Here is a 26,876-nt window from a genome sequence, read left to right as displayed (position 1 = left end):
CGTTGAAAATGATTCTGATACGGTTCCTTTGTGTGTTCCTATTCAAAAAAGCAAGACATCTCTATAATTTCACTCCAAATTTAAATAATATACCAAATTATTTTAACCCAAAAAAAGGATTAATACATTTTCTTACAGGGCACGGTCCGTACCCTACATACCTACATAGATTTAACTTAAAAGACAATGAATATTGTGAATGTGGAGAAATAGGCACACCAGCACACATAGTATTTAATTGCGAAAGACAAACAAATACACAAGAACTACAAAGAATGAGAAGAAACCTTGTTGGCATAAATATAGAAAATATAATACAAAATAAAGAATTATTTAATACACTAAACAATTTAGCGGACATAATATAAAAGAAACAATTAGAATTATATAATATTAGACGAAGAAGAAATCAAGTAAATACTAACCAACCTCTATGAATTTGAATAAGAAATTATACAGAAAAAAAATTAAAATTACATATAAAAATATAAAATAAAATATTGGAATAATTAAATAAATATTTATATAATAAAAAAAAATTAAAAATTAATGTCAAATATAAAATAAAATAAAATAAATCAAAAAATTATTAATCGAACAAAAAAAAATTAAACTAAAAACCAGAAATTTTAAAACTCAATGGTCTGAGACTCACCGAAATACCATTGAGAATATCATAAAGTCGATTAGACCTGCACTTAAAATTATTCGTGACTATTTGTCATCTGAGAATGAAAAATGGGAGCACTTTTATAAAAATTATATGTTCAAAAAAAATTAATAATTTATCTTTTGTTTATTAGTTTTTGTTTATTTGTTATTATTTGTTCATTAGAATTGTTTACAATTTGTAGTTTTCATAATTAGTAGTAGATTAGGGCTATTGTTAATTAGTCAAATATAGAAAATTCTTACAGTAATAATAATGTAAAGATAAACTACTGTAGTCCCATCAGGAAACGACCTGGATTAGTCACAAGAGGCCAGGTCATTTGTATAGTACTATAAATAAATAAAAAATAAATAAATAAATATTCAAAAATGGTCAGTTTTTGGAAGCGAACAGGAATCCGCAAAGATAACAGGAATCCGCAAAGATATCGAAAAACATTTTTCATATTGGAGCAGCCTTACAACCTGGACTATCTAAAGATTTTATGAATAGCGGAAATAGCTGTTCGTATGGAACTGACGCGATGATGTGGAATCATTTAAATCGAGAAATTATTCCCATAGTTTATGCACTAGGTCATATGTATCAGTACTTGTCTAATTATAATATAAGAGTTCATACCGATTTCATTGATTGCTACGAAAAGTTATCACGATTTACTATTTGTACTGGGAATAAGCATACTTGAAAATAAGTTTATTTGACGTTTCCAGTTCCACTTCGGAAATCGTTGTCAAAAGTAAAATTGTGGTTTATTCCCAGTCATTCAGGGAAATAAGCAAAAAAGTTTCCTATTTGTGACACAGACCTCTCCAGTCAAAAATGTTTAAGTTTTTTATTAAAATAATATTAAAAAAAGTGTGTGTACTTTGTACGCACGTAAGAAGTTATACTTCTAATATATGATTTCAACGAAATAAATATAGATAAAAGGCATTATATTTAATTTCGATTTAGAGATCATTACCATCTTTCTATGGACCATTTCGAACTCTTTTGTTCTCATCAGGAAAGCAACTATAATGATGATCAATTACACAATATAATTAACATTAAGACGCTATAGCGACCTCTATTAACAAAATGTCGAAACCCAAAAGACTCCATTTTCAAACAAATAAATGTTTAAAAATAATAAAATCTTTGGATTTCTTAGTTCGGAAACAGATTCTCTCTTACACCTATTCCCATCTTTCTAAAAATTGCAAGGAAAAGGGTGATGAATGTAGAGACATGGGGAGTCTACATAGTTGCACTCCACAACATATCAATTCACCGAGGTAACGATCAACAAATCTGCTTCCAACCAAACGAATACCAAGTTCTGACCTTAATATGTAGATATGTTATTTTAAATTATAAATAATATTAATAATACATAGATATATAAATATTACCAAAATATAAAATATGTACTAACTCGATATGTTATTGACTTACTAATCGTAAGATTAGTAAGAAAATACCACGATTAGTAAGTCAATAACATATCAAGTTAGTAGGTACATATTTTATATGTTGCTATTATTTATATATCTAAGTATTATTAATATTATTTATAATTTAAAATAACATATGTACATATTAAGGTCAGAATTTGGTATTAGTTTTAGGAGTAAACAAGAGTAAGACCTAATACTCAAGATGTCGGGATAGTATCACCAGGTTTTTTCCTGGTTTTCCCTCGTGATTTACGATAGAAACGCTAACGCGAGAATTTTAATGTCACCGTTGCATGTGGTTGTCTTTTTAAAGACAGATCACAGTTAAGATATTTTGTGACGGAAATTCTTGGGTTGGGGTTGATTTCATGTAATCGAATGAACTATCTTTCAGTAAAGTCGTCCCAAGAACGCAACTCATAAATATTGGCAATATCATTTTAAAGTCTCCTACGTTAAAATGTATAACATATGTCTGAATTGCCGATATAAATGAGTCAGATTAAATAAATTATTAGAAGAATTTTTTACTAAGCAACAACATTTTTGTTTAATTCATTAATATTTTTTGTATTTTGACAACGCATCCAATTGTGGCATAAAATTGTGGCTTATTTCCCATCAAAACTAGTTAATTACAAAAATGCCACAAGAAAATAGGTTCAGAACAACATTAGTTCAATACGCACGAAAAATTTACCAATGCGGACGCGCCATTACGAATATGTATTATTTGTAAACATATAAATAAATAAAGAAGAAAGAATTGTTCAAAATCATGAAATTCATTATAAAATGTTTTGTTACCCAATTTGTCGACTGACTATTCTGACGTGATATTCTGTCTCTTCGTAACCATTTGGAATTTAGTTATTTTGACGTAGCCTAACGAATAATGCCATTAATCTGCTCAATTCATTATGCAGGAATTATTTCCTGATTGATTCCTAATAGTCCTGGATTAAAATCACATAAACATGCATTTCTAGAGGAATTTTCATCCGTTGTTAGATTTTCAAACTCGAGAATGTAATCTTGGATGCATGCGAAATGGATGACTGTTGTATAGGTATGCATTCAGCGGTGACATGAGGTATCGCTTATAATCAATCCACAATAAATACTTTAATTATCGAGAATTGAATTCAATTAAATAGCAAACATAGCGTTCCTCTATTTTTTGCTCTAGATACACCTTTCGCAATTTTTCGTACGTTTAAAATTTAATTTCCTTTTAGATTTTTATATTATTTTTGTTATTTGATGGTAGATATTAAGTAATCAACTATTTTCAATGGGAAAAAATAATTTTATTAACAAGTAAAATTTAATAAAAAATTTTTATCTTGGTAAAAGGTATATTAGTTTAAAAAGCCCCTATAGGGCTACAAACATATAAACAAAACGTTTTCACTCTGTAACAAGAGCATCATCAACAAGTACATGGTGAGCCACCCAAAAATACAAAGGTTGAAACCTTTTACAAATAGACTAAAAGTCTCATATAAATATAAACATCCTAAAATCCAAAGGATGGATAAAATTCCTATGGATGCGGCTTTAGGGCAACATATGACTCCCACAGGTGGTAAGTGGGTTAATTAATTAGGTCATTGTCAAAGACAAGACCTAATTGGTAAAGGTTAAATACAATCAAAACCAGAAAATTGGAATATCTCGGACATATTACACGTGGAGAGAGATGCAACTTGGTCCAACTCATTATGCAGGGAAAGATCCAAGGAAAAAGGAGCATATAGAGACGTATAATATTATGGCTGCGCAATCTAAGAGAATGATACGGATGTACAGTACATCAAATTAATTTTTCAGAGCAGCCGTCTCTAAGTCCGAATAGCTATGATGACTGCCGACCTCCGTCGCGGAGATGGCACTTGGAAAAGAAGAAGATGGATAAAATAAAAACAGACACAAAACAAAAATAAACAGAAAAACTAGTCACACACTAAATAAGACATTATAAAAACTTAAAGTAATAGCAAATCGCACTACATCTGGGGGCTTTTTGTGTAATAGGGAAAAAGGAGACTTTTCTAAAAAAAATTAAAAGGCTTTTTCATTGAAAAAAAAAAGAATGTGTGTGTACTTTGTACGCACGTAACAAGTTATACTTCTATTATATGATTTCAACGAAATAAATATACTTTAAACAGTTTACTTGTATTTTATTTAAATATTAAACTGATTTTAATTCTTTCAAAACCACTTTCAAAACTTTTAATTAAAACAATATAAAAAACGCTGGACGGAAGGACCGCCCGAGAACTTTATCGTACCGATCTAGTATCGTTATCGTACTAGATACTGGCATTCTATAAAAATAACAAAGTTACTCGTTATTTTGATATTTTAGAAACACCTTGTATACTTGAAAATATTTTATGGTTCTACGCATCATTAATTCCCGCATTTGAGAAAATGTTCGGGGACACACTATAGATTATTGCATAAATCAATAGAATATTAGTCATACTTTCATTTCAAATTAGTCCATTTTTCTGAGAAATTAATAGTTTACAATATTTGCATTCTACTGCATGGATTGTAATGAAATTTTGGGAGTAGCCCAAAGCCCAATCTCTTAATTCAAAGTCTATCCTATATACTATGGCGCTTTTATCATGGGGGCGGTTCTCACCACTTCTCGGGGATAGAACATTTTTATTTTCGAATTGCATGGAGCAAAAGGAAGAATTTTAAGAAAACTTAAAAATGCGCTCTATAATTTGATCATATTTTTTTCACCCGTCCAACTTTTTGAAAGTAGAAATAACACTATATTAAGAGGTATTACAAAAGAAAAACAATGCATTTAAATTCTGGTGAATGAGGGGTTAAATGTATGTACTTCTCATTTTTCCTTAAAGTACATTAGTCATATATTTTTTTGCACCATATCTCGCTTAGTTTGAATGTAACCGACATTTAACGGTGCTCGTTTTAAAGGCCTTTTCAAACACTACAAAAGCATGAGCACTTTGAGCATGCACCAAAAAACAAACTCTTTTTACCTACCATATCTCTTTTTGTATTATAAATAGAAAATTTACGAAGGAACGAATCTCTTTGTTATTTATAATTAAAAAAGAAATTTATATAGTGTTTTTAGTTTGATGCATAGTTTTTAAGGTATTCACAAAAACCGTCCGAAAACGTGTCATTTTTAAATGAAAATGGCCAATTTTCAACTACGCATAACTCAAAAAGTATTGAGTTCTCAAAAAAAAGTATAGATCAGTTTTTGCTTAAAAATAGGTTCTCTAGCCACTTCCATGCTTATTTTGACCAATAAATTTTCCACCCCCTTGAAGGGGTGGGAATTGCCCCAAGATAAAAGCGCCATAGTATATAGGGTAGATTTTGTTTCTTGAGCTATTCCCTACTTACTGTGAAAATATCAAGTACATCGATGTAGTAGGATGGAATTCGGAGCCAAATACCCTCATTGACTGCCCTATAATAATGCTCTGCTATGATCGCGTGAGAGGGGACACACACAAGATTCTAGCAAAATTTCAATTTTCTGTAACTTTCGAGTTACAGCAACGAGTTTTATGTCATTGGAAAGATAATTTTACATGCTTTCAAAATATGTAAAAATATACAGGGCGTATGTAAAAAATTAAGATTTTTTTTCATTTCCGGTTAAACCGGAAGCCATATTGTGGGTAAAATTTATTGTGCTAATAGATAACAAAGTACTATATATGTCTGCCAAATTTCAAATTTTAGTTTCTATTACAGAGGTAGTTACGGGCACTCGAATATTTTTTTATACAAAATTCATAACTCCCCTCCTATGAGGAGTTAAGAAATCTGACCAATGTTATTCAATTTACCGATAGGATATCAAAAATATATCAAAAAATAAACAAATTCCTTGGAGTCATTTTTGAGAAAATTTAGTTCAAATTTATGTCAAGTTTTGACCCCTTAAATATAGGCAACCCATAACTTTTTTTGAAAAACGATAATATTCTTGTTATAGCCCCATTATTAGGCTATATAAATGTTTTTTCAAATTAAATTTATCTTAAACAAGTTTTTAGATTGGTAGGGAAATGTATCGGGTGGGCGGTTGGCCATGCTGGCCGCCATTTTGGACTTGGAAATGTCAAATTCCGTATTTCTATTTACCTATCGATGAGCTAACTTTAAGTTAAATTTCATTCGTTTCGGTCAAAATTTGCAAAAATGGGCCCCAAATAACCCCCCTACTTCGGCCCCCCTTTGAGAGGTTTTTTTCAAAAGCTTAGTTTCTCGACAAAATTCTCTTAAACTTACTCATACCGAATTTCATCGAAATCGGTCCAGTAGTTTTTGCTGGGCGGTGGCGACATACGTACGTACATACGTACATACTTCCGACATGTTTTTTTTATTTGATTTTTAGACTCAGGGGGACTCAAAACGTCGAAAAAAAGTGAAATCTGAAAAAAAATTTTTTGCACGATCCTATAACTTTATCTATAATACTCATACTGCGTATGTAGTACGATAAAGTAAAAGGGGGTATGAATTGTCCGAATTTGAACGCGGAACCTCTTGATCTGTAGTCGAATGCTATACCAATAACCTACCACGGCTCTGTTTACATCACTTCTCGGACATAATTCCAATCACGGTGACAAATAGATCAAGTGAAGTATAAAAATAAAAATGTTTTAATCAAAATGTTTTAAGACAAATCCAAAGACACAAAAATTATAATAAATATATTTACCAAAAACACTAATATATTCTTTTCGCACCTTAGTTGTGCTGATAGGTACATACTTACATAAAATGAAAGATTTAGCAACTAACTCCATACTGTCGGTGTGCGCAGGCGCGTGGGATAATAAAAATTCACTATCAATCGCGCTTAAAGCAGTATAACTTCAAAAATAATTTCTTTTCTCCTGGTTATTTAATCAGCTTCATCAAAATAGCAACTCAATCACTCATACGTATTAAAACTAGTAAAAATATTTCACCAAACAGGATCAGTAACTAAAAAGGGAGTATGAACATTACAATAATGTCATCCCTTTAAAATACCCTTGGTTAAATGATCCCTACAAAATGATTTTGATTATAATTTCTGAAATATAATTTCACTAAATGACTGATTATAAATACACAGACCAAATTTTTTTGTTCGTGTGTGTGTGTCTAGATATGTGCGCGCGCATTATGTAAACATACTTAACTTCGGGCTTAGTCCGTTAACCGTAGATCGTAATAATAATGATTTTTGTACAATAATAAGTAATATAGCCCAACATTAATAAAAAAATAATACCCTGGAATTATGTAACTGTTTTATACTTTTTTTTAATAATAAACCGTTCACACTAAAAAAAAATTAGTGTGTAACCTTGTATTATAGATGAATCACATATAATTAATTGATAGAATCAAATAGCATACAAGGAAAAAATAACTACTCACCCTTCAGCTGAGTAGTATCGATGGCGTACATATTAAGGGCCAGCAATTGGAGGAGCCTGTTACAAGGGATGGGGACTGGAGAATGTTGCAAAAGAGCCCTGAATTCTTTCAACATCTGCATCGCCGTCTCTTGAAAACTCTCCAAACTGTAACAGAAACCATCGCAATTATTTGACTAGAAAACAAATTTATTATTCATTATTATCAAATCTGTTCCCTAAGAAAACTAGTTTCCAAAGAAAACTCTTCTCGCAAAAGATTTAAAGAGTCAGTTTATCTTACTTACCCGATTTTTGTGATGAGCTTTCCCTGTACATGTAGATAGCTCACGATAAATCGTTTATTTACCTGGAAAAAAAGTAGATTCCAATTATTTAAAAAATATACAGTACTTATGTCTAAAAGTATAAAAAAAAGTTTTTTTTTTATTTTAGGAAAAGAAGTGTAAACAAGTAATGTAAAAAAAGCCTATTATCAAGAAATATTAACAAAAGGCGTAAAAAATAATAAACACAGGAACAACTGAAGAAGATATAAAAAATAGACTAGGGGACAAACAAGAAACGGCATACGAAAATTGAACCCGGTACTATGTGATAAGAACATCAGTATAAAAACAAAAAGAAGAACATATAAAACCATGAGAAGAAGTATCCTCACTTATAGGTGTGAATATTGGACAATGAATAAGAAATCCGAAAACAAAATAAGAGCAACAGAGATGGAATCCTAAGGGGAAGCTGCAGAGTAACAAGAAGAGATAGAGTAAGTAGCATAGAGATTAAAAAAAGAATGGTACTGAGCGCAAATATAATTGACTACATGGACCAGAAGAGATTAACCTGGTACGGACATGTCAGATGAGCAGACAAAAAGCATTGGATAAGCAGAATAACAGAGAGGAGCCCGAAAGGAAGAAGGAAGAGATACAGACCCAGCAGTGGGACTCTATAACTTTTATAGCGAAAGCGTAAGCAAGTCGTAGCGAAGCGTAGCAAAGCAACGGTTCAGTTCGAATCGTACTCTGTATTGTGTGGCTTCGCTTCGCTATACTATCGCAATACTCTACGAACTGGACCGAATTGAAACGAACGATTGGGAAAAAATTAACGGCAACACAGCACGTCGTTTCAAGATTTTAGAGTTCTGTAATAATTGTCTTGTTCTATGCCATAGATAAACTCCGTCCTGTGGAAATGTGATGTGATTCTACATATTTGACAGATTTAACTAACCTATAATTCCAAAAACGCTGTGTCTAGGTACACGCTAACGTGTACGCAAATAAAACAGTTAGGTACACGCGAATTAAACTTCATCAAGCAAGTGACGTCATTATTTAGCGTGCGCAGTGACTGTATATTTTGGTACACGCTATTTTGATGTTAGTGTTTGTTTGATAGAAAAATATTTGTTATTAAGGGAAGGGAAGCAGAACTATTCAGATGTTCAAACGTAATTATTGTAATATTAAATCAATGTGTATATAAAAGTATGTATTCAGGTAGGCAAAATAAATATTTAGTTGACATGACATGTACAAAACACTGTTAAAATAATTTTTATACATAAGTTAATTATACCAATTTATAAACCAATGCTGTTGTGTTTATTTTTCTTTATACAGGGAGTTGAACTTGTTACGATTTTCATAGAAAATTGGTTATAACTTTGTGAATACCCTGTATAACATAATAAACTGTTATATTTTTGTGATGAAGTTAAGAAGATTTCGAACATAAAATAAAATATAGTGTGTTCCATTTAAAAAAACATAAGTTTGGTCTGCCACTATGTTAAAAACGCCCTGTAACATTCTAACTAATTTTATAATATGAAGCTCAAAGTTTGCTACAATTTTTGTTACTAACTTTTATTGCTATCTATTACTGTAGCGGAACTACTGAGCTTTATCACACTATTCACACTAATCAATTGTCCTGTATATTTTATCTTATTACTTCTGCTACTTCTGAATTTTTGTCCCTTATCTTTTTCATACTGTTTTAGAATGTTGTTAAACTCATTAAAAGAACTAAATAATTGAAATGAATTTCAATGAATGAATTTTAATCAAAACGAAACCGTAGATTTTCTTATTTTAACTAAATAATTGTCCACACTTCATAGTTAATTTAAAAACTCTTTACAAAAACTCTTTACAAAGTGTAAACATAACGTGATTAGACAAAATCTAACCACACTCTGACACTCGCGATACTTACAGATACTATACCACAGCATACACGCGGCTCAAATTAGCGTGTACCAAAAAACCTAGTCATAGTACACGCTAAATAATGACGTAATTGACTTGATGACGTTTAAGCGTGTACCTAACTTTTTTATTTGCGTACACGTTAGCGTGTACCTAGACACAGCATTCCAAAAAAGCATAAGGTAAACAAAAACAAGTGTTTAATGTTGAAATTAAATAAAATGTTGCCTATAAATTTAATAATTTTCGACGAACAAGAACGTAGGGATCAGTTACGGCTGCTTCGTGAAGAAGGTAGATTTTTAAGGGATAGAAGTGATTATTTTGGTTTGCCGGATTTACGATTCATAGAGTTGTTTAGATTAAATAAAGATTTATTCCATTACCTTTTTAATGAATTGCAACCGTTGATGGATAACATTATATATATTTCTATGTTAAAAAAATGTATTTGTGAAAACTGAAAACTCAAGTACACTATGTATTTGTAAACAACAACGGCCAAAAAAACGAAACGTGGTATGTGGTAAAAAACAACCTCAAAACCAAGTAAAATTGTCAATTTATTCTTGTAATACGTCACTCTAAGCGCTAAACGTGGTGAAACGAAACCACAAATAATCACGTTTCGCTTTACTTCCGAACTCCATTCGGTGTTGCCGGCGTCATCCGACAGCAGTTTACAGAGTATAACTTGATGAAAGCGTTCGGAAATCACGCTTACGCTTTCGCTATAAAAGTTACAGAGTCCCGGTACAGAAGATCTTTCAGAGATGAAGTGGACGAAGCAATGGAACGAAGAAATTTGAAGGAAGGGGATTGGCAAAATAGAAAGAACCGGAGAGAGCGGTTGAGTGAAGGAATATAGTGAAAACTGTGGAAATCCTTAGAATATATACAGGGTGTTTCAATAACAATTGTCCATATTGTAACTGAAGAAACCTTAGCACAAAATACGAAGATTTAACCCAAAACTCTTAAATAAATTATTCTTCCTTACCGAGATACACAGTGTTTTATTACATGTATTCTAAAATGATGTTAGTCCATTGTTCAAGCACCTTTTAATATTTTTTGTTCAAACTTGACACAAAGTTTACACATGTTAGGGTACTTTAACTAGTCTTAAAATATAGTTTTCCGCTGTTACCAGAGGCGTGCTGTATATATACTTCATTTTCGCCCCCTTTCCCCCTCACAATCTACGCCACTGTTGTAATAATCATGTCAGCTTGCTTTTTGATTCCTTGTTACTTGTTGTTCTGAAGCTATTTCCTTGTGGCATTTTTTTTAATCAACTATTTATAACGGGAAATAAGCCACAATTTTACCAAAAAAAGATTTTATTTATATACTCGTAAAATTTTATTATAATAAAATCCTTGTTACTTTTTACATAAATCATCCATTTGTCTCATTGCGATAAAGTAAGTAGTTTGTTTTTAAGTTATTTGCGTTTAAAGATAATGGATTCCATAAGACTACATAAATAAACTACATTCCATAAGACTACATACAGTCGGAAAAATGAAAGAATACCCATGAACGATCCGATCAATCACTTATTTTGTATTTGCTGTCTTTTTCTATAACAAACGTTTGTTATTCTTTCATTTTTCCGACTATAAAGAAAACTATATTTAATAAGATTATGTGTTTAATAATTACACTTTTATAAAAAAGAACTTTTTTATAATAAAACGTTTTTATTATTTATAGGAGAGAATATAAAATAATTTGACGATATAAAATGCTTAACATTCCAAAAATTATACTATAATAAAAAAGTATTTTTTATAATAACACGGTTTTGTTATACAGTGCTAGTCAAAAGTCCGTACCCCCCCTCGTATCTTTTGAACGGTTATACCTATAATAGTGAAATTTGGAGATAGGAAATAAACGGACGTAAGCTTCTTAACTAGTCATGACAGGTGACGTAATAGCGACAGATGACTTTACAGCGCCACTGTGACAGATAATTTTAAATGGGACCTTATGGCAAGTGACACCTCGTTTGAAAGGTATTGAAAATACCTATTCAGTCATACTAATATTGTTTAAGTTTAAGCTAATTTTGACGAATTAATGAAATAAATATAAAATTGTAGTTTCATTTAATTAATTCAAAATTCAAAATTCCGCCTATGATTACTTGTCAAAAAGGTTGACGTTGACGTAAAAACTACTAGAGAATCGAAAACGTCAACTTTTTTGACAAAAAAACCATAGGCGTACTTTTGAATTTTTATTAATTAAATGCGAAGCTACAATATTATATTTATTTAATTTATTCACCAAAATCAAAATCAACTAAAACACAAAAAAATTAGTATGGCTGAGTAGGTATTTTGAATACCTTTCAAACGAGGTATCACTTGCCATAAGGTCCCATTTAAAATTATCGGTCACAGTGGCTCTGTAACGTCATCTGTCACTATTACGTCACCTGTCATAACTAGTTAAGAAGCTTACGTCAGTTAATTTCCTCCATCCAAATTTCATTATTATAGGTAAAACCGTTCAAAAGATAAGAGGGGGGGTACGGACTTTTGACTAGCACTGTATATAGGACACAACATGTTTCGAAAGAATTATATATGAATTTTTAGTAGGTGTATTAACTGTTAAAATTATAATTCCAAAAATTACACTAGTATAAAAAAGTACTTTTTATAATACCACGGTTGTTTAAAATGGTATATATAATATTTATATATAGTAATTAACTTAAAAAATATGAATTTTAGGTATATCAAATTTTAATTATTTATTAAAAAAATTAAAGAAATATACGCAACAGCCGTGTTCGAACTAGGCAACTCTCGGTCTGCAGTCTAATGCCACTGACCCACCATTAATTTGTAGATATAGTCAGTTCGCTTAACTCAGACACAATTAGCTAGTGATTTTGGTAGGTAATTTTTTTATTTTTGGCCAATTTTGACAAAATTGGCAAAATTACTAACTATTTAGTAATTATTAACTATTTAGTAATAATTTTTTTTTGCCAATTTTACTAAATTGGCAAAATTACTTACTAAAATCACTAGCCATTTGTGTCTGAGTTTAGCGAACCGACTATATCGATTTATTAACGTAGGTACTTTAAAATATCATTGCATTATCCACATTCTTAAAATAGTTTGAAATAAAAAAAAATCGATTTATCCATTGATTGATCAATCAATGAATTTAAAAGCTCCGTAGATCCGGTATAGTAATAGATAGCAATAAAAGTTAATAACAAAAATTGTAGCCAACTTTGATTAGAGATTGATAATCAGTAATCGTAAATTGTCAGTTTTAGACAATTTAGTCATGGTTTACCTAAAATTTGGAAAGATTTAGACCCGTAATTAATAATTTGACCTGAAAAATGAAAATATCTCAAAAACTAATAAATTTAGACATAGGGAATGTTACATATGAATTAAAGTATGGTAATAGTACTTTTCGATAGTGATATAAAATACAGGGTGTTTCATTTAAAATTACTGAGAAAATAATGTACTTGCGTTTTGACTCACCCTGTATTAAATATAAATAAAATCAGGAATATCAGTCATTTATGAAAATTTTGACAATAAGTAAAAAAATATGGCATTAATAAACCATTGCCGTTGTGCTTATTTTTATTTATACAGGGTGTTGAACTTGTTACGATTTTCATATAAAATTTGTTATAACTTTGTAAATACCCTGTATAACAAACCAAACCTTTATATTTTTGTAATGGAGAAGTTAAGAAGATTTCGAATATAAAATAAAATATAGGGTGTTCCATTTAAAAAAACATAAGTTTGATCTGCCACTATGTTATCGAACACCCTGTAAAAGTCTAACTAATTTTGTAATGTGAAGCTCAAAGTTGGCTACAATTTTTGTAATTAACTTTTATTGCTATCCATTACTATAACGGATCTACGGAGCTTTACCCTACTAATCAATGACCCTGTATAATAGCAGTTGAATATTGCATTGTTAGCTAGTTCAAAGCTATTCTGAAAATTTCAGGTAGGTACCTACGTAGCCTAGAACTATTTTTAAAATGGATTACAAAATTTGCGGAGTCCGTGACACCAACCAAGCCAAGTATAGTATTTTTACTACAAAAGCGATATTACGTAGGTCAAAATTTTTGACAAAAATCTAATGTTTTGACAGTTCTCTTAAGTCAAAAATTTTGACTTACTTAATATCGCTTTTGTAGTAAAAATACTATATATAAAAACGTTTTAAAATACATAATCTTATTGAATCTATTAAATTAAAACGCAAATAACTTGAAAACTACTTACTCTATCGCATTGAGACAAAGGATGATATTTACGTAAAAAGTAACGAAGAATCAAAAAAACATGCTGAAATGATTATTACGACAGTGGCGTAGATTTTAAGGGGAAAAGGGGCGAAAATTAAGTATATATCTCTACAGCACGCCTCGGGTAACAGCGGAAAACTATCTTTTAACACTAGTTAAAGTACCCAAGCATGTGTAAACTGTGTGTCAAGTTTGAACAAAAAATATTAAAAGGTGCTTTAACCATGGGCTAAAATCACTTTAGAACATTTGTAATAAAACACTCTGTACCTGGGTAAGGAAGAATATTTTATTTAATTGTTTTGGGTTAAATCTTCGCAATTTGTGCTATAGTTCAGGGCGCATCTGTTTTGAGATGGACGTTGAGAGGTGACTTAATTTTTTTTGCAGAATTGCTTGAAAATAACTCAAATAATAATATTTGAGTTATCCTCCCACTCAAAATGGTCCGGAACATTGTTTAAATAATCAAAATGTCAAAATATAAAGGAAAAATTCGATTTTTTTATTGGTTTTTTGATTATAACTTTAAAACTATTCACTTTTGAGAAAAGTTGTATTGACATAAAAGTTGGGTAATTAAATTTCCTACAATATAGAATTGGTTAAAAATTTAAAAAATGGTCACCCTTGTTACAAAATAGCAATAATTGCGAAAAAAAAACATACAAAAACAACTATTCGCATTTTACGTTTTTCAAACCATTCATACCATTTATAAGAACCTTCATATTTTACCCAGAAAAACTTTATTATATATTAAAACAACACTGTAAATTTCATTAAGATCGGTTTTATAGATTTTGCAAAATAAATTTTGCAATTTAGCTTTCGCAAAAAAAATTCATTTTTTTTTTAAGGCTATGGATACATAATTCGCAAATATTTTACGGCTATCCCTACCTTTTCTGTCTTTACATGGCAAATTACGTGTAGTAAAATTGACACTGGTATTGATATGTACATATTACTAGAATGTCATTCTACTTGACAATGTCATAACTAGCTTAAAGAGATGGCTTTTAAATGTTCTTGGATAACTGTTATTTTTTGTATAATTGCAAATTATTAATTCAGTTAATAAATGTAATAATTTTTTCACTAGCTATGTATTCAGTGATTGTAGTAATTTATATGTACCTACAACAAAAACTAATAATCAATCTAAAAAAGAGGAAAAGTGTTAAAGTGATTTTTTAATAATATATTGTTACTATGGAACGCTTACAATTTTAAACATCTTTAACAACAAAATACTTGGATCACAGAATATATCTTATTGTATTCTCTGCTTCTATCTTCCATAAATAATACACAATAAATAACTTTTTATAAAGTTCACCTCTTAAATCAATTATTTATCAAATACACTATAATATATCAATATTATTTAATCAACAACTAAAAATATTCCCGATTCATGTCAAATAATTATTTAAAATTGTCACTGATTGTCAGTGTCTGACTGACAAACATAGATTTGAAAAATATTACACGGACATTGTGTTCATTTTTTTCGAATCCTGAAAAAACCAATAAATATTTTTGAAAAATCTAAACGCAGAATGGAAGACTAAATTATTACCGAGGGCCGAAAGTCAGAATAAATAAAAAGTTTATTTTGATGAGATATTTGAAATTAAAAATAACACTAAATTTTCTCTTAGTTTTTCACCCCTGTAACTTATTAAAATAAACATTATAGAAGTTCTCAGGTACTTTCGGCCTTCGCTAATAACGTAATCTTTCATTCTGCGTTTAAATTTTTTAAAAATACTTATTAGTTTTCTCAGGATTCGAAAAAAAAATGAATCCCCATTTGAATAGCATTGCAGTCGAAAAAACGTACCGATCCTCTTAATGTTGCAGGACTGAAAATAAAGCAGATAGCAAGTTGAATTATTTTTTTTTGCTTATAGAAGTGTACTGTACCCTTCATTTGCAATTTGCACAATTAAAATCGATTAATTACCACGGCGCCAGGAAATTTTTTAAATAAAAATTAATTTTTGATGCTACGCGCAGGACAGCGGTGTTCGATTCACACAAGTTGATTTCCACCAAAATTTCTTCCAATCTTTATCCAATATATTATTTTCTTATTCTATATTTTGTTGTATTTTAATATTTTAATTCCACAAAAATCAAACTAATTTTATTATTGTTTGTGAAATACTGTTTAAACGGGTCTAGGACGTTTCATCGCCGCCGTTTCGATGCCGCCAGTTCGATGCCGATGCCGACCGATTCATCGCCAGTCAATTAATCGCTATCTGATATATTTCCGAATTTTCTACAGTTACAATTATTAGTTATTTTTAGTATTAATAAGGAATTCTAGGAAATGCGAGATATGACGGCGATGAAATGGACTGGCGATGAACCGGCGGCATCGAAACGTCCCATTTCGGTTTAAACAATTGCATATGTTTAAAAATAATAAACTTTTATTCTCTAAGTTAAAATATATGAACAAAGAAAATTTTTGCTAAAAAAAGTGTTATTTCAAAGGATAGAGTTTGTGTTTTTATTTTGCAACAAATTTATTTATTTATTTATATCGAAATGTAATAACAATTAAAATGTATCAAACATTATCAAAGGTCGTTGGAATGCCCAATCAGAGCAAACTACCTGCGCGTAGCACCAATAATTAATGTTTATTAAAAAAAATCCTGACGCCGTGGTAGTTAATCGATTTTAATTTTGCAAATTGTAAATGAAAGGTACAGTACACTTCTAGATAGATTGCAAAATTTAGTTTGCAAAATCTATTGAACCGATCTTAATGAAATTTACAGTATTATTTTACTGTATCATATAGTTTTTTTGGGTGAAATATGAAGGTCCTAAGTGTAGCATAAATGGTTGAAAAACGTAAAATGCGAATACTTGTTTTTGTATGGTTTTTTCGCAATTATTGCTATTTTGCAACAAGGGTGACTATTTTTTAATTTTTTAACCAATTCTATATTGTAGGAAATGAATATTTTTAAAGTTATAATTAAAAAACGAAGAAAAAAATCGAATTTTTCCTTAATTTTTTGACATTTTGATTATTTAAACAATGTTCCGGACCTTTTTGAGAGTGAGGATAACTCAAATATTATTACTTGAGTTATTTTCAAGCAATTTCTGCAAAAAAATTTGAGTCACGTCTCAACGTCAAAATGTACTAATATTTTTACAGATGCGCCCTGGTCTACTAAGGTTTCTCCAGTTACGATATGGGCAATTGTTAATGAAACACCCTGTATACGTAAAAGCCTTACCTCGACACTACTCAAAGCAGATAAATCCTCTTCATCCGAATAATTTTGTTCGATGTTCGCCTGACTGGTCCTGTACACTTTTCTTCTACCTTCCGGGTGTATCCAAGTTTCTTTTCTAAGAGAGCCAGGTGCGATACTGGCATCTTCGGATTCTTTTTGTTTCATTTGTAGGCGTTGACGTTCCAGCCTTTCTTCTCTTCGTTTCTTCTCGCCTTGTTCGTACTGTAAAAAAATGCAAACGGGAAAATTACACACAAGTTTTTGTTTTTGTGGATAAGATTGGAAAATATACTTTAATTATAGGAAGATGTATCTCCGAAATGATATTAACTCATTAACGTTGGTAAAGTCCTTTTCATGAGCATTTTTCAGTGCGTCACAAATGATTCAGAAAAAAAGGTAAGTCCGTGATAATTATACATTTATAACATTTATTCTAACATGACATTTTAGTTAAATCTGACAGTTGTCACATTTTATTTGAAATTTGGCATAAAAACAAATCAATTGTGTTTATTGCATTTATAAAATGTTATTTTCTTTGATTTGTATAGTCTTATAAATTGTACAGATATTTTATTTTATTCATGCCTATTCTGTAACTCATTTCGATGATAAAGTCAGTAAAATCGAATAGAAGTGGCCAAGTCGAATAGAAATAGTCCAAATCCGTATTCCATAACTACTTCGGAATCTCTACAATCGTAATGTGAATAGAAATCACTTCGACAGCATTTACCCTGTCGAGATGAGATTTCGATTATCGGAATTGTGGTTGACGCAAGCGCATTTTGTTTTGACGTTTATATTTTATATATATATATAAATAATTAATTACTACTTATTTACAATTATTTATAGTATTTGTACCTTTTTTAGCTGCTTAATTTTTAGTATGTGGTGTTATTTGTTTAGAGAACTATATATATTTCATTTAGACATGTTGTACGAGTATGAATTGGACCTAACCTTATTTATTTGCTACTTGGCGTCTGAATGTTTCCCATTCACAGTGTTGCCATATTTTGTTCGCATATTTCTTGTACAATTTCAATCAATGGCATAATGCACAAGAATAGCATACGATAGACTTCTTATGCGTTAATTGATAAATATATTATACCAGTATACTTGTATATTTATCAGTCAACGCTCATAGTCTGAACAAATTATAGAAAAGATGTCATTTTTGGGAAAAGTTGTTTAGCAGTTATTTCAACTGGAATCAAATCTTAAAGGCTGTATGACACTATGCATTTTCTTGTATCGTTTCTGATATGTCAAAAAAATGCATAGTGTCATACACAGATACAAGAAACGATATTAGAAACGATACAAGAATTTGTGTCAGGCACAGATTCTTGTACAAGAACTGCGCCAATTTCTGCTCAAAGAGCAAAAACGTAAAACCTGCTGGTAAAACATCTACATGTTATAATGACGGCTGAAAATGAGATTATATGATTTATGTCTTGATGAATTTATTTGCGTTTTTGTAGGTATTATTTATAAATCTTTTATTGATACTTAATATACCGTTTGGTATGGACTACTGTTCTACTAATAACCATATATTTAGCTCCTAGTAAAGTTCAAACTATGTAGAACTTTGGGTTTCATGTTGCATAATTTTTTAATAGAGGAAAATACAATAGTTCCTAATTTGGATCAAACTGAAGATAATTCTAATGCAAATATTTTAGCACAAATATCAAAACAAAATAAAAAACACAAATAATCAATAGTCAACGTAAAAATTCTGGTTAACATTAAAATGTTATATTTATGTTTTTAAAAGTTTATAGATTTTATAAAATCCTTAAAATCAGCTGTAGACGCAGTACTACCATACCAATCAATGTAACATTTAACGTGACACAGGTGACAAACAAAATTTCGACCAATCACGTGCCGAATTTCATACAATTTTCGATACAAGAACTTGCATAGTGTCATACAGGGCACAAATGTACGTACAAGAAACGATACAAGAAAATGTATATCAGAAACGATATTAGAAATGATACAAGAAAATGCATAGTGTCATACAGCCTTAAAGATTGCATATTATTGGTAATATCAATTTTAAATAATTTATTAATAACAATGAATTAATAACATCAATTTAAATATCTTTGATTTAAAAGCATTTATACTTCTTATCTTCACTTATCTTTTTTATTTATCAGTTTATCTTCTTTTTTATATCAATTTTAATTAACTCTAATTTAAAACCATTTATCCTCTTTTGAGCTTTTTGCATCCAGTATTTACACTAATATTTTATTTACTTTTCAAAACTTTGAGGATAGTATGAAGAAAGTGTGAAAACATTGAGGATATGGCAACGGTGTCATTTTTCAAGTAACAAACAGGTTACAGAACACTAATTTCGCTGGTTAATGCGCGGTTGCCACCTCCTCAGAACCGCGTGAAATAGAAGTCAGAGATTTCGATTACGATATGAGTTACAGAATACCAGTCCAAACACAAAAATGACGCGATAGATATCAAACATTCCGATTTTGGGTAATTACGATTCGACTTGGTCATTTCTATTCGATTTGTTAAAAGTTACAGAATAGGGCTGATTGTATATTCGTAGATATATTATATAATTCGTAAATCATTTTTTTTTCGATTATAGCGCCATCTATCGACAACTAGAATAAATGTTATAAATGTCTGTAATCACGAACGTGCCTTGTTTTCTGTCACATACAATTTAATGCGTTAGAAAGAAATCGAAAAACTGTGACGCACTGAAAGATACCTATGAGAAAAAGAATACCTCCCAATTGCTGACTTCTTCTTTCGGTATTGGCAACCAAATTATGTTACATTCTATTTAGTGATGTGTTTGCTACACATTTTTCTTTATTTAGTAGGATGAGGGCTGCTTCTTTAATTTTTCTCTTTTTGTTTTCCATTTGTTTCATGGCCATTGATGCATCTTTCTATTGCATTCGGTGCTCATTATCCCAGGCATGTTTGCATATCTGGAAACCGTAAAAGTCTCTGTTTATAATGTATCCTTCCTCCTCATTTATCCTTTAGAGGTATTGAAGTTTATCCTATATAAAAATTGCTGCATTCACAATGCAGTTTTTATCTCTCCTTGTATGTTTTTGGATTGATATAGAGATGCCTGACAATATTCCCAGCAAAATTTACTTTTAGAAAATTGACAACACGTCCGTCTTGACACTAATTTTCCCTTGTGTTAAAAACCCTCATAAATATTACAGACATCAACATTTAGGTTTAAAAAATACGTACACATAACTGATGATACTGTAGTTGTAATGCAGCATGTAAAAAAACAACCGTTTTAAAAATTTCATTAAACCAATGCAATAAGGGGTTTTTAATATAAAAGTTTAGCAATTGTATTTGTTTGAAATTGGCAGCAAAGAAGGGGTATTGTTGAAAAGGAGGTAGTGTAAGATGGACATCAAAAACATCGATAAAATCACAACATGGCATCATGCTAAGAGGGCCTTATAGCACTTCAACGGCTTCAACTACAAAGACTTGGAAGTTGTCACGTGATATAATTTAGCAAATGAAATTCAACGACAACAAAATCAAACATGGAATCATGTCAAAAAGACCTGGCGCTATAGCGCCCATACATCTTAACTTACAGAGACGTGCAAGGTGTCACGTGATATTTTTTAGCAAATAGAATTCAACAACATAGAAAAATCAAACATGAAGTCATGCCAGAAGGGCCTTGAGCTCAGAGCGCGCAAAGGACTTAACGTAGCGAGTATTTATATACAGGGTGTTTCATTGGGAAAGTAACATAGGTTAACTGTAGAAAGAGGACACTTAGGCGATCTCAAAAATGCCATACTTAATGGGTCTTACTTCATTAATACCCAAGATACTGGGTGTTTTATCTATTTTCCCATTTTCTTACTTGGTTCATAACTTTTTAACCACACTGTATATTCATTATATATTGGGCACGCAAATATTCTTTAAGGTGTACAATAAATTAATTTATTTACAATTGTAAAAAATCCAGGTCCGGATTAAAAAATATTGGAAAAATGTTCCGACCCAAAAACAACACCCTGTACATTAAATTTTTTTAAAATGGATTTTGTATTTGAAAAGAGGATGAAAAACTAAATTTAGTGGTATACTTTGAATTTTTGGTAAAATGATTTTTTGGGTAAAATTTTGAATTTGAATTCTGAAATTATGTGAATCGCGAGAGTTCTAAGTAGAGAAAAATTGAAATACAACTTACAACTTTGTTAACCACATTGTATATTTATTTTATATTTGCCACGCGAATATTCTCTAATCTCTCCAATCAATTAATTTATTTACAATTATAAAAAATCCAGGTCCGGATTAAAAAATATTGTAAAACTGTTGCTACCCAAAAAACACCATGTACATTAAATTAAAACAAATGGATTTTGCATTTGAAAAGAGGATGAAAAACTAAAATTAGTGGTATACTTTGAATTTTCGGCAAAATTATTTTTCTGATAAAATTTCAAATTTGAATTCTGAAATTATGTGAATTGCGAGACCTCTAAGTAGAAAAAAATTAAAATGCGCCTTAATTTTAATTATTTAACATTATTATTTAATCTAAATTGGTAAAATGTTAACATTTCAGTGTTTTTTATTATGTGTGACAAATAGTTTATAGCGAATAATCTTTAAATTATGAATAAATAATAAGGTCTATAAAAATACATCACTTTAATCAACAAAGTAGTCAAAGTATCTAAAAATTAAAACAAAACAGTTAAAATGTTAATATCTTACCAATTTAGATTAAATAATGGTATTAAAATTAAGATTAAGTCGTATTTTAATTTTTTTTACTTCGAACTTGGCAATTCACATAATTTCAGAATTCAAGTTCAAAATTTTACCATAAAAATCATTTTGCCGAAAATTCAAAGTATACCATTAAATTTAGTTTTTCATCTACTTTTCAAATTAAAAATCCATTTTAAAAAAATTTAATATACAGGGTGTTTTTTAGGTCGGAATATTTTTCCAATATTTTTATTTCCGGCCCTGGATTTTTTATAATTGTAAATAAATTAATTGACTGGACACCTTAAATAATATTCGCGTGTTAAATATAAATAAATATACAGTGTGGTTAACAAGTTGTAAGTCATATTTCAATTTTTTTTCTACTTCAAGCTCTAGTTCACATAATTTCAGAATTCAAATTCAAAATTTTACCAGAAAAATCATTTTGCCGAAAATTCAAAGTATATCATTAAATTTAGTTTTTCATCCTCTTTAGAAATGCAAAATCCATTATAAAAAAATTTAATGTACAGGGTGTTGTTTTTGGGTCGGAATATCTTTACTTCATATTTTTTACAATTTTACTTTAAAATGTATAATATATGTCTGAATTGCCGATATAAATGAGTCAGATTAAATAAATTATTGGAAGAATTTTTTTACTACGCAACACCATTTTTTTTTAATTCATTAATATTTTTTGTATTTTGACAACGACACCCGATTTGGGCGTCGAAACGTCAATTAAATCATTTTTTTAGTAAAATTGTGGCTTATTTCCCATCAAAACTAGTTAATTGCAAAAATGCCACAAGAAAATAGCTTCAGAACAAAATTACTTTATTGCACACCCTAAAGAATATTTGCGTGCCAAATATAAAATAAATATAGAGTGTGGTTAAAAAGTTATGAACCAAATAAGAAAATGGCAAAATAGATAAAACACCCAGTATCTTTGTTATTAATGGAGTAAGACCCATTAAGTATGGTATTCTTGAGACCGCCTAAGTGTCCTCTTTCTACAGTTAACGTATGTTATTTTCCCAATGAAACACCCTGTATAATGCAGAGTATTTATAACGTATCTCTTACTTGTATGGCTTCAAATAATGCAAGACCCTATCCTAATTTTTCAACCTCATACCATACCATACATCGACCAATAGCCCTCAACCAGAAATACGAACAGAAGCTCAGCATATTCAAGATCTAGATCTAGATTGCTTTCAATGTTAAATTTAAAATCAAATCTAAATCATTACAACTATAAAAATGTATACCATTGTTATTCAGTTGCAGTGCGAAGCCAAAACTGTCTTAATTTTTACTTAAGTTATAGAGCGCGGTCACCACTCTTATAGTCTGTTCGCCAAACTCAGACTCAACTGGCTAGTGATTTAAGCTAGTAATTTTGGCAATTTGATAAAATTGCCAAAAAAATCATTACTAAATAGTTAATAATTATTAAATATTTAGTAATTTTGCAAATTTTGTCAAAATTGGCAAAAAACAAAAAAGTTACGTACAAAAATCATTAGCCATTTGCGTCTGAGTTTAGCGAACCGACTATATCGACGATTTCACCTCTTGTTAGAGGCTCTTCAGAGAATGCATAGGCTGCTATCTCTACTCCAGGTAAAAATTTTCGACATTTATTAGTCCCCCCATTGCAACTGACGTGAAGGTAGTAGGCGCGTAGCGGCATCTGCTAAATGAAAGTCTAAGTTTTTCAACCTAATAAAAATATTTATAAAATATTTTTAAAAGATTGAAAAAGTTTTTGAACCATTTTCCTGGTACACCTCCGTGGCTTCTAAAAATTGCAAGCCAGATGGATGCTGCATTGAAGACAAGAGGGAATTCTAAAATGTTGCAATTCACAACCCCGTGTACAGCTTGGTAAAGTTCCAACAGAAAATGGACCTAGTTACTCTATAGGAGTAATACTAATATAAAATAAAAATGTATACCATTTTTATTCAGTTGCAATGCGAAGCCAAGCAACTATATTTTCTACAATATTATTACAACTATATTTTCTATAATAGATAGATTTTCTAAATCAAGACTTTCAAATAGCGATATCTATATCGCAGACAAAAATACCTCAAACCTTGGAAAGATCGTTCCTTGTCGAATCGGACCGAATCGGACGATAGGAAAAGAATTGACGTCTTCGAGATGTGGTGCTGAAGCAGAATGCTTTGAATTTCATGGATAGAGCACGGAACAAATCACACAATCCTCCAAGAACTCAACTCTTTGTCTTGAAGTTTGTCTTAAAGTTTCTATGACATATTGCAAAACGAAGTAATGATAATCTTGAGGTACTCATAATTTCGGGAAATGTTGAAGGTCGTATACGCAGAGGTCGCCCATCTGCTCGATGGACAGAACAAGTACAGAAAGCCAGTGGCCAAGACATTCTCTCAGTCCATGAGAGCAGCCCAGAATAGAGGCTGATGGAAAGAGATAGTTGCTCTTATGTTAGGCAATCATGACACTCAGTAATGAGAAAACGACTAGAGAGAGGTTATCCTAAATACCTTGTACTTTTGGGTGGACTCCTCGAAAAATAATAACAATAGAAACATTTCAACAAAGATTGATACTATCGTATAGACCGGTCTACTTAGACTCAAAAATAGGAGTGAGGCTACAATAATTATCATCAAGCTGAAAATTGGCAGGATTGTTCAAAATACCATCATAAATGAAATCTAAAAAGTCCTCATAAATCCGACCCGTGCTAAAAAATTTACGCGGGGTCAAAGTCACCAAATATGGTTTTTAGCGATTTTCAGCGAAACGGTAAGTTTTATCGTAAAATTAGCTCTAACAAAAAATGTAGGTTAGATAATTATCTATAAAAATATCTTAATAGTTTTTTCCTAAGAGCCACTGTTTTTGAGATACAACGATTCAAAGAGTTGAAAGACTTCTAATCGTCATAATATATGTATTAGTACACCAGGTATATACATCACTGAAGCTGTAATACAAGTAAACATAATATTCTATCGGTCAATTTAACTTATATTACACATAATAATATAAGATTATAAATATGATAATGTTTCTACTATACGGCTTGCGGTCTACCGAGGGATGCAATGTATACGCTGTATAAGTGAATGTAACGCGAAAATAATAAGAATTATTTGAATTTTACAGCTAAATCCTAACAAAAATAGTAAATTGATATGACAAAGTATTAACTTATAATAATTATTTTTATTTATGCGCCTTAGTTCAATTTGTAAAGATGGGTTTTGTCGGAATAAACACGTTCGTCGGCTAATCTAATCACTCTACCTATTCTTTTCTCAGAAGGGTTTGAACGTAATAATGAAAGACAACTTTCTAGGCAAAATGTTTATTGCTAAGTACTAATAAATACCTATGCAAATTACACCGTAATCTTCCTGGGTGGCGAAATCGCATTGTGTGGGATAGCGAAGAAACATTCAACGTTATCTTAGATAAATACGTTCAGTATGTACGGCGTCATTTTGGTCCCAGAGTAACTGTCGTATTTGATGGCTATAATGATTTTACGAGAAATATTAAAGCTGCAGAACAACGTCGTAGAACTTCAGCAACATCTTCATCTTCTAATATTTTATTTGATCAATCTATGACAGGATCTACCACTCAACAGAAATTTCTTGCAAATACTCACAACAAATCTCGGTTCATTTCAATGCTCAAAGATAAGTTTATTGCTGAAAATATATCGGTAAAACAAGCTAATAATGATGCTGACGTAATGATAATTGAAACAGCCATAGAGCAATTCAATTTAACAAATACAACTATTGTTGTACGTGAAGATGTAGACTTGCTCGTATTAGTCACTGGTAGAACTCCAATCGAAAAAACTATCTTTTTTTTTTGAAAACCTGGAAAAGCTCAACACCAATCGGAAATATATTCATCGAAAAGTTTATCTACTTTTGCAAAATGTCAAAATCATATACTATTTTTACACGCAATAACTGGCTGTGATACGACATCTTCATTTTTCAGGAGGGGTAAAACGACTGTTTTTAAAATGTTTGAAAAACAAGATTTACTTGAATGTGCTGAAGTTTTTAAAAAAAAACTAATTCAACTCCACAAGAAGTTATTTCCAACGAAATTAGCTTTCTTCTCTCTATGTATGGAGCGCCTAAGAAAACTACGTGCTTAGATTAAGTTTCGATATGCATGTTTTTTTAAAAGTACTCGAAACAAAAAACAAGTGCAGCTATCTTGTCTTCCTCCAACCTCAGCGGCTGCTCATCAACATCTTTTTCGGGTTTATTACCAAGTTCAAGTGTGGCTTGGTTATCAGCTAGATCCAAAAGATTGGGGATGGAAATTAGTCGACAGTTCATTAGAACCAATTCAAACTTTACTCCCCCCTGCGCCGGAAAAACTCCTGAACACAATTTGTTGCGACTGTAAAAAGGGATGTAGCGCTATATGTGGTTGCAAAGAAGTTGGACTGTTTTGTTCGGTAGCATGCGCTAATTGTCAAAACCGGTCGTGTTCCAATGTTGAATCACCAACAATTGAGGATTCATTTGATTCTATCGAGGAGCTATGCGATGTGTCATTATTGGGACAATTTACTTTCACCCAGGATAAACAAGAAGAAGAAGAAGAACAAGAAGAAGAAGGAGAAGAAGAAGAACTATAAGATGAAGAAGAGGAA

At 30.7% G+C, this 26,876-nt stretch overlaps 1 protein-coding gene across 4 annotated transcripts in view; it reads right to left on the bottom strand.

The window, feature by feature from the left end:
• Positions 1 to 26,876, bottom strand: part of LOC114326188 (telomerase-binding protein EST1A-like) — a 412,813-nt gene that overhangs the window by 304,775 nt on the left and 81,162 nt on the right. For all 4 annotated transcript variants that reach the window (XM_028274455.2, XM_050648854.1, XM_050648853.1 and 1 more), the window contains 3 exons: positions 17,384 to 17,605; positions 7,856 to 7,917; positions 7,570 to 7,715 (listed from right to left, as the gene is read on the bottom strand). In XM_028274455.2, the coding sequence (XP_028130256.2) occupies positions 7,570 to 7,715; positions 7,856 to 7,917; positions 17,384 to 17,605 (430 nt within the window). The remainder of the gene's footprint in view (positions 1 to 7,569; positions 7,716 to 7,855; positions 7,918 to 17,383; positions 17,606 to 26,876) is intronic.

This window comes from Diabrotica virgifera, chromosome 4, assembly GCF_917563875.1.
Source record: "Diabrotica virgifera virgifera chromosome 4, PGI_DIABVI_V3a".
Taxonomy (NCBI): Eukaryota; Metazoa; Arthropoda; class Insecta; order Coleoptera; family Chrysomelidae; genus Diabrotica; species Diabrotica virgifera.
The sequence above is the reverse complement of the archived record's forward strand: the minus strand, read 5'-3'. Positions and strand labels throughout refer to the sequence as shown.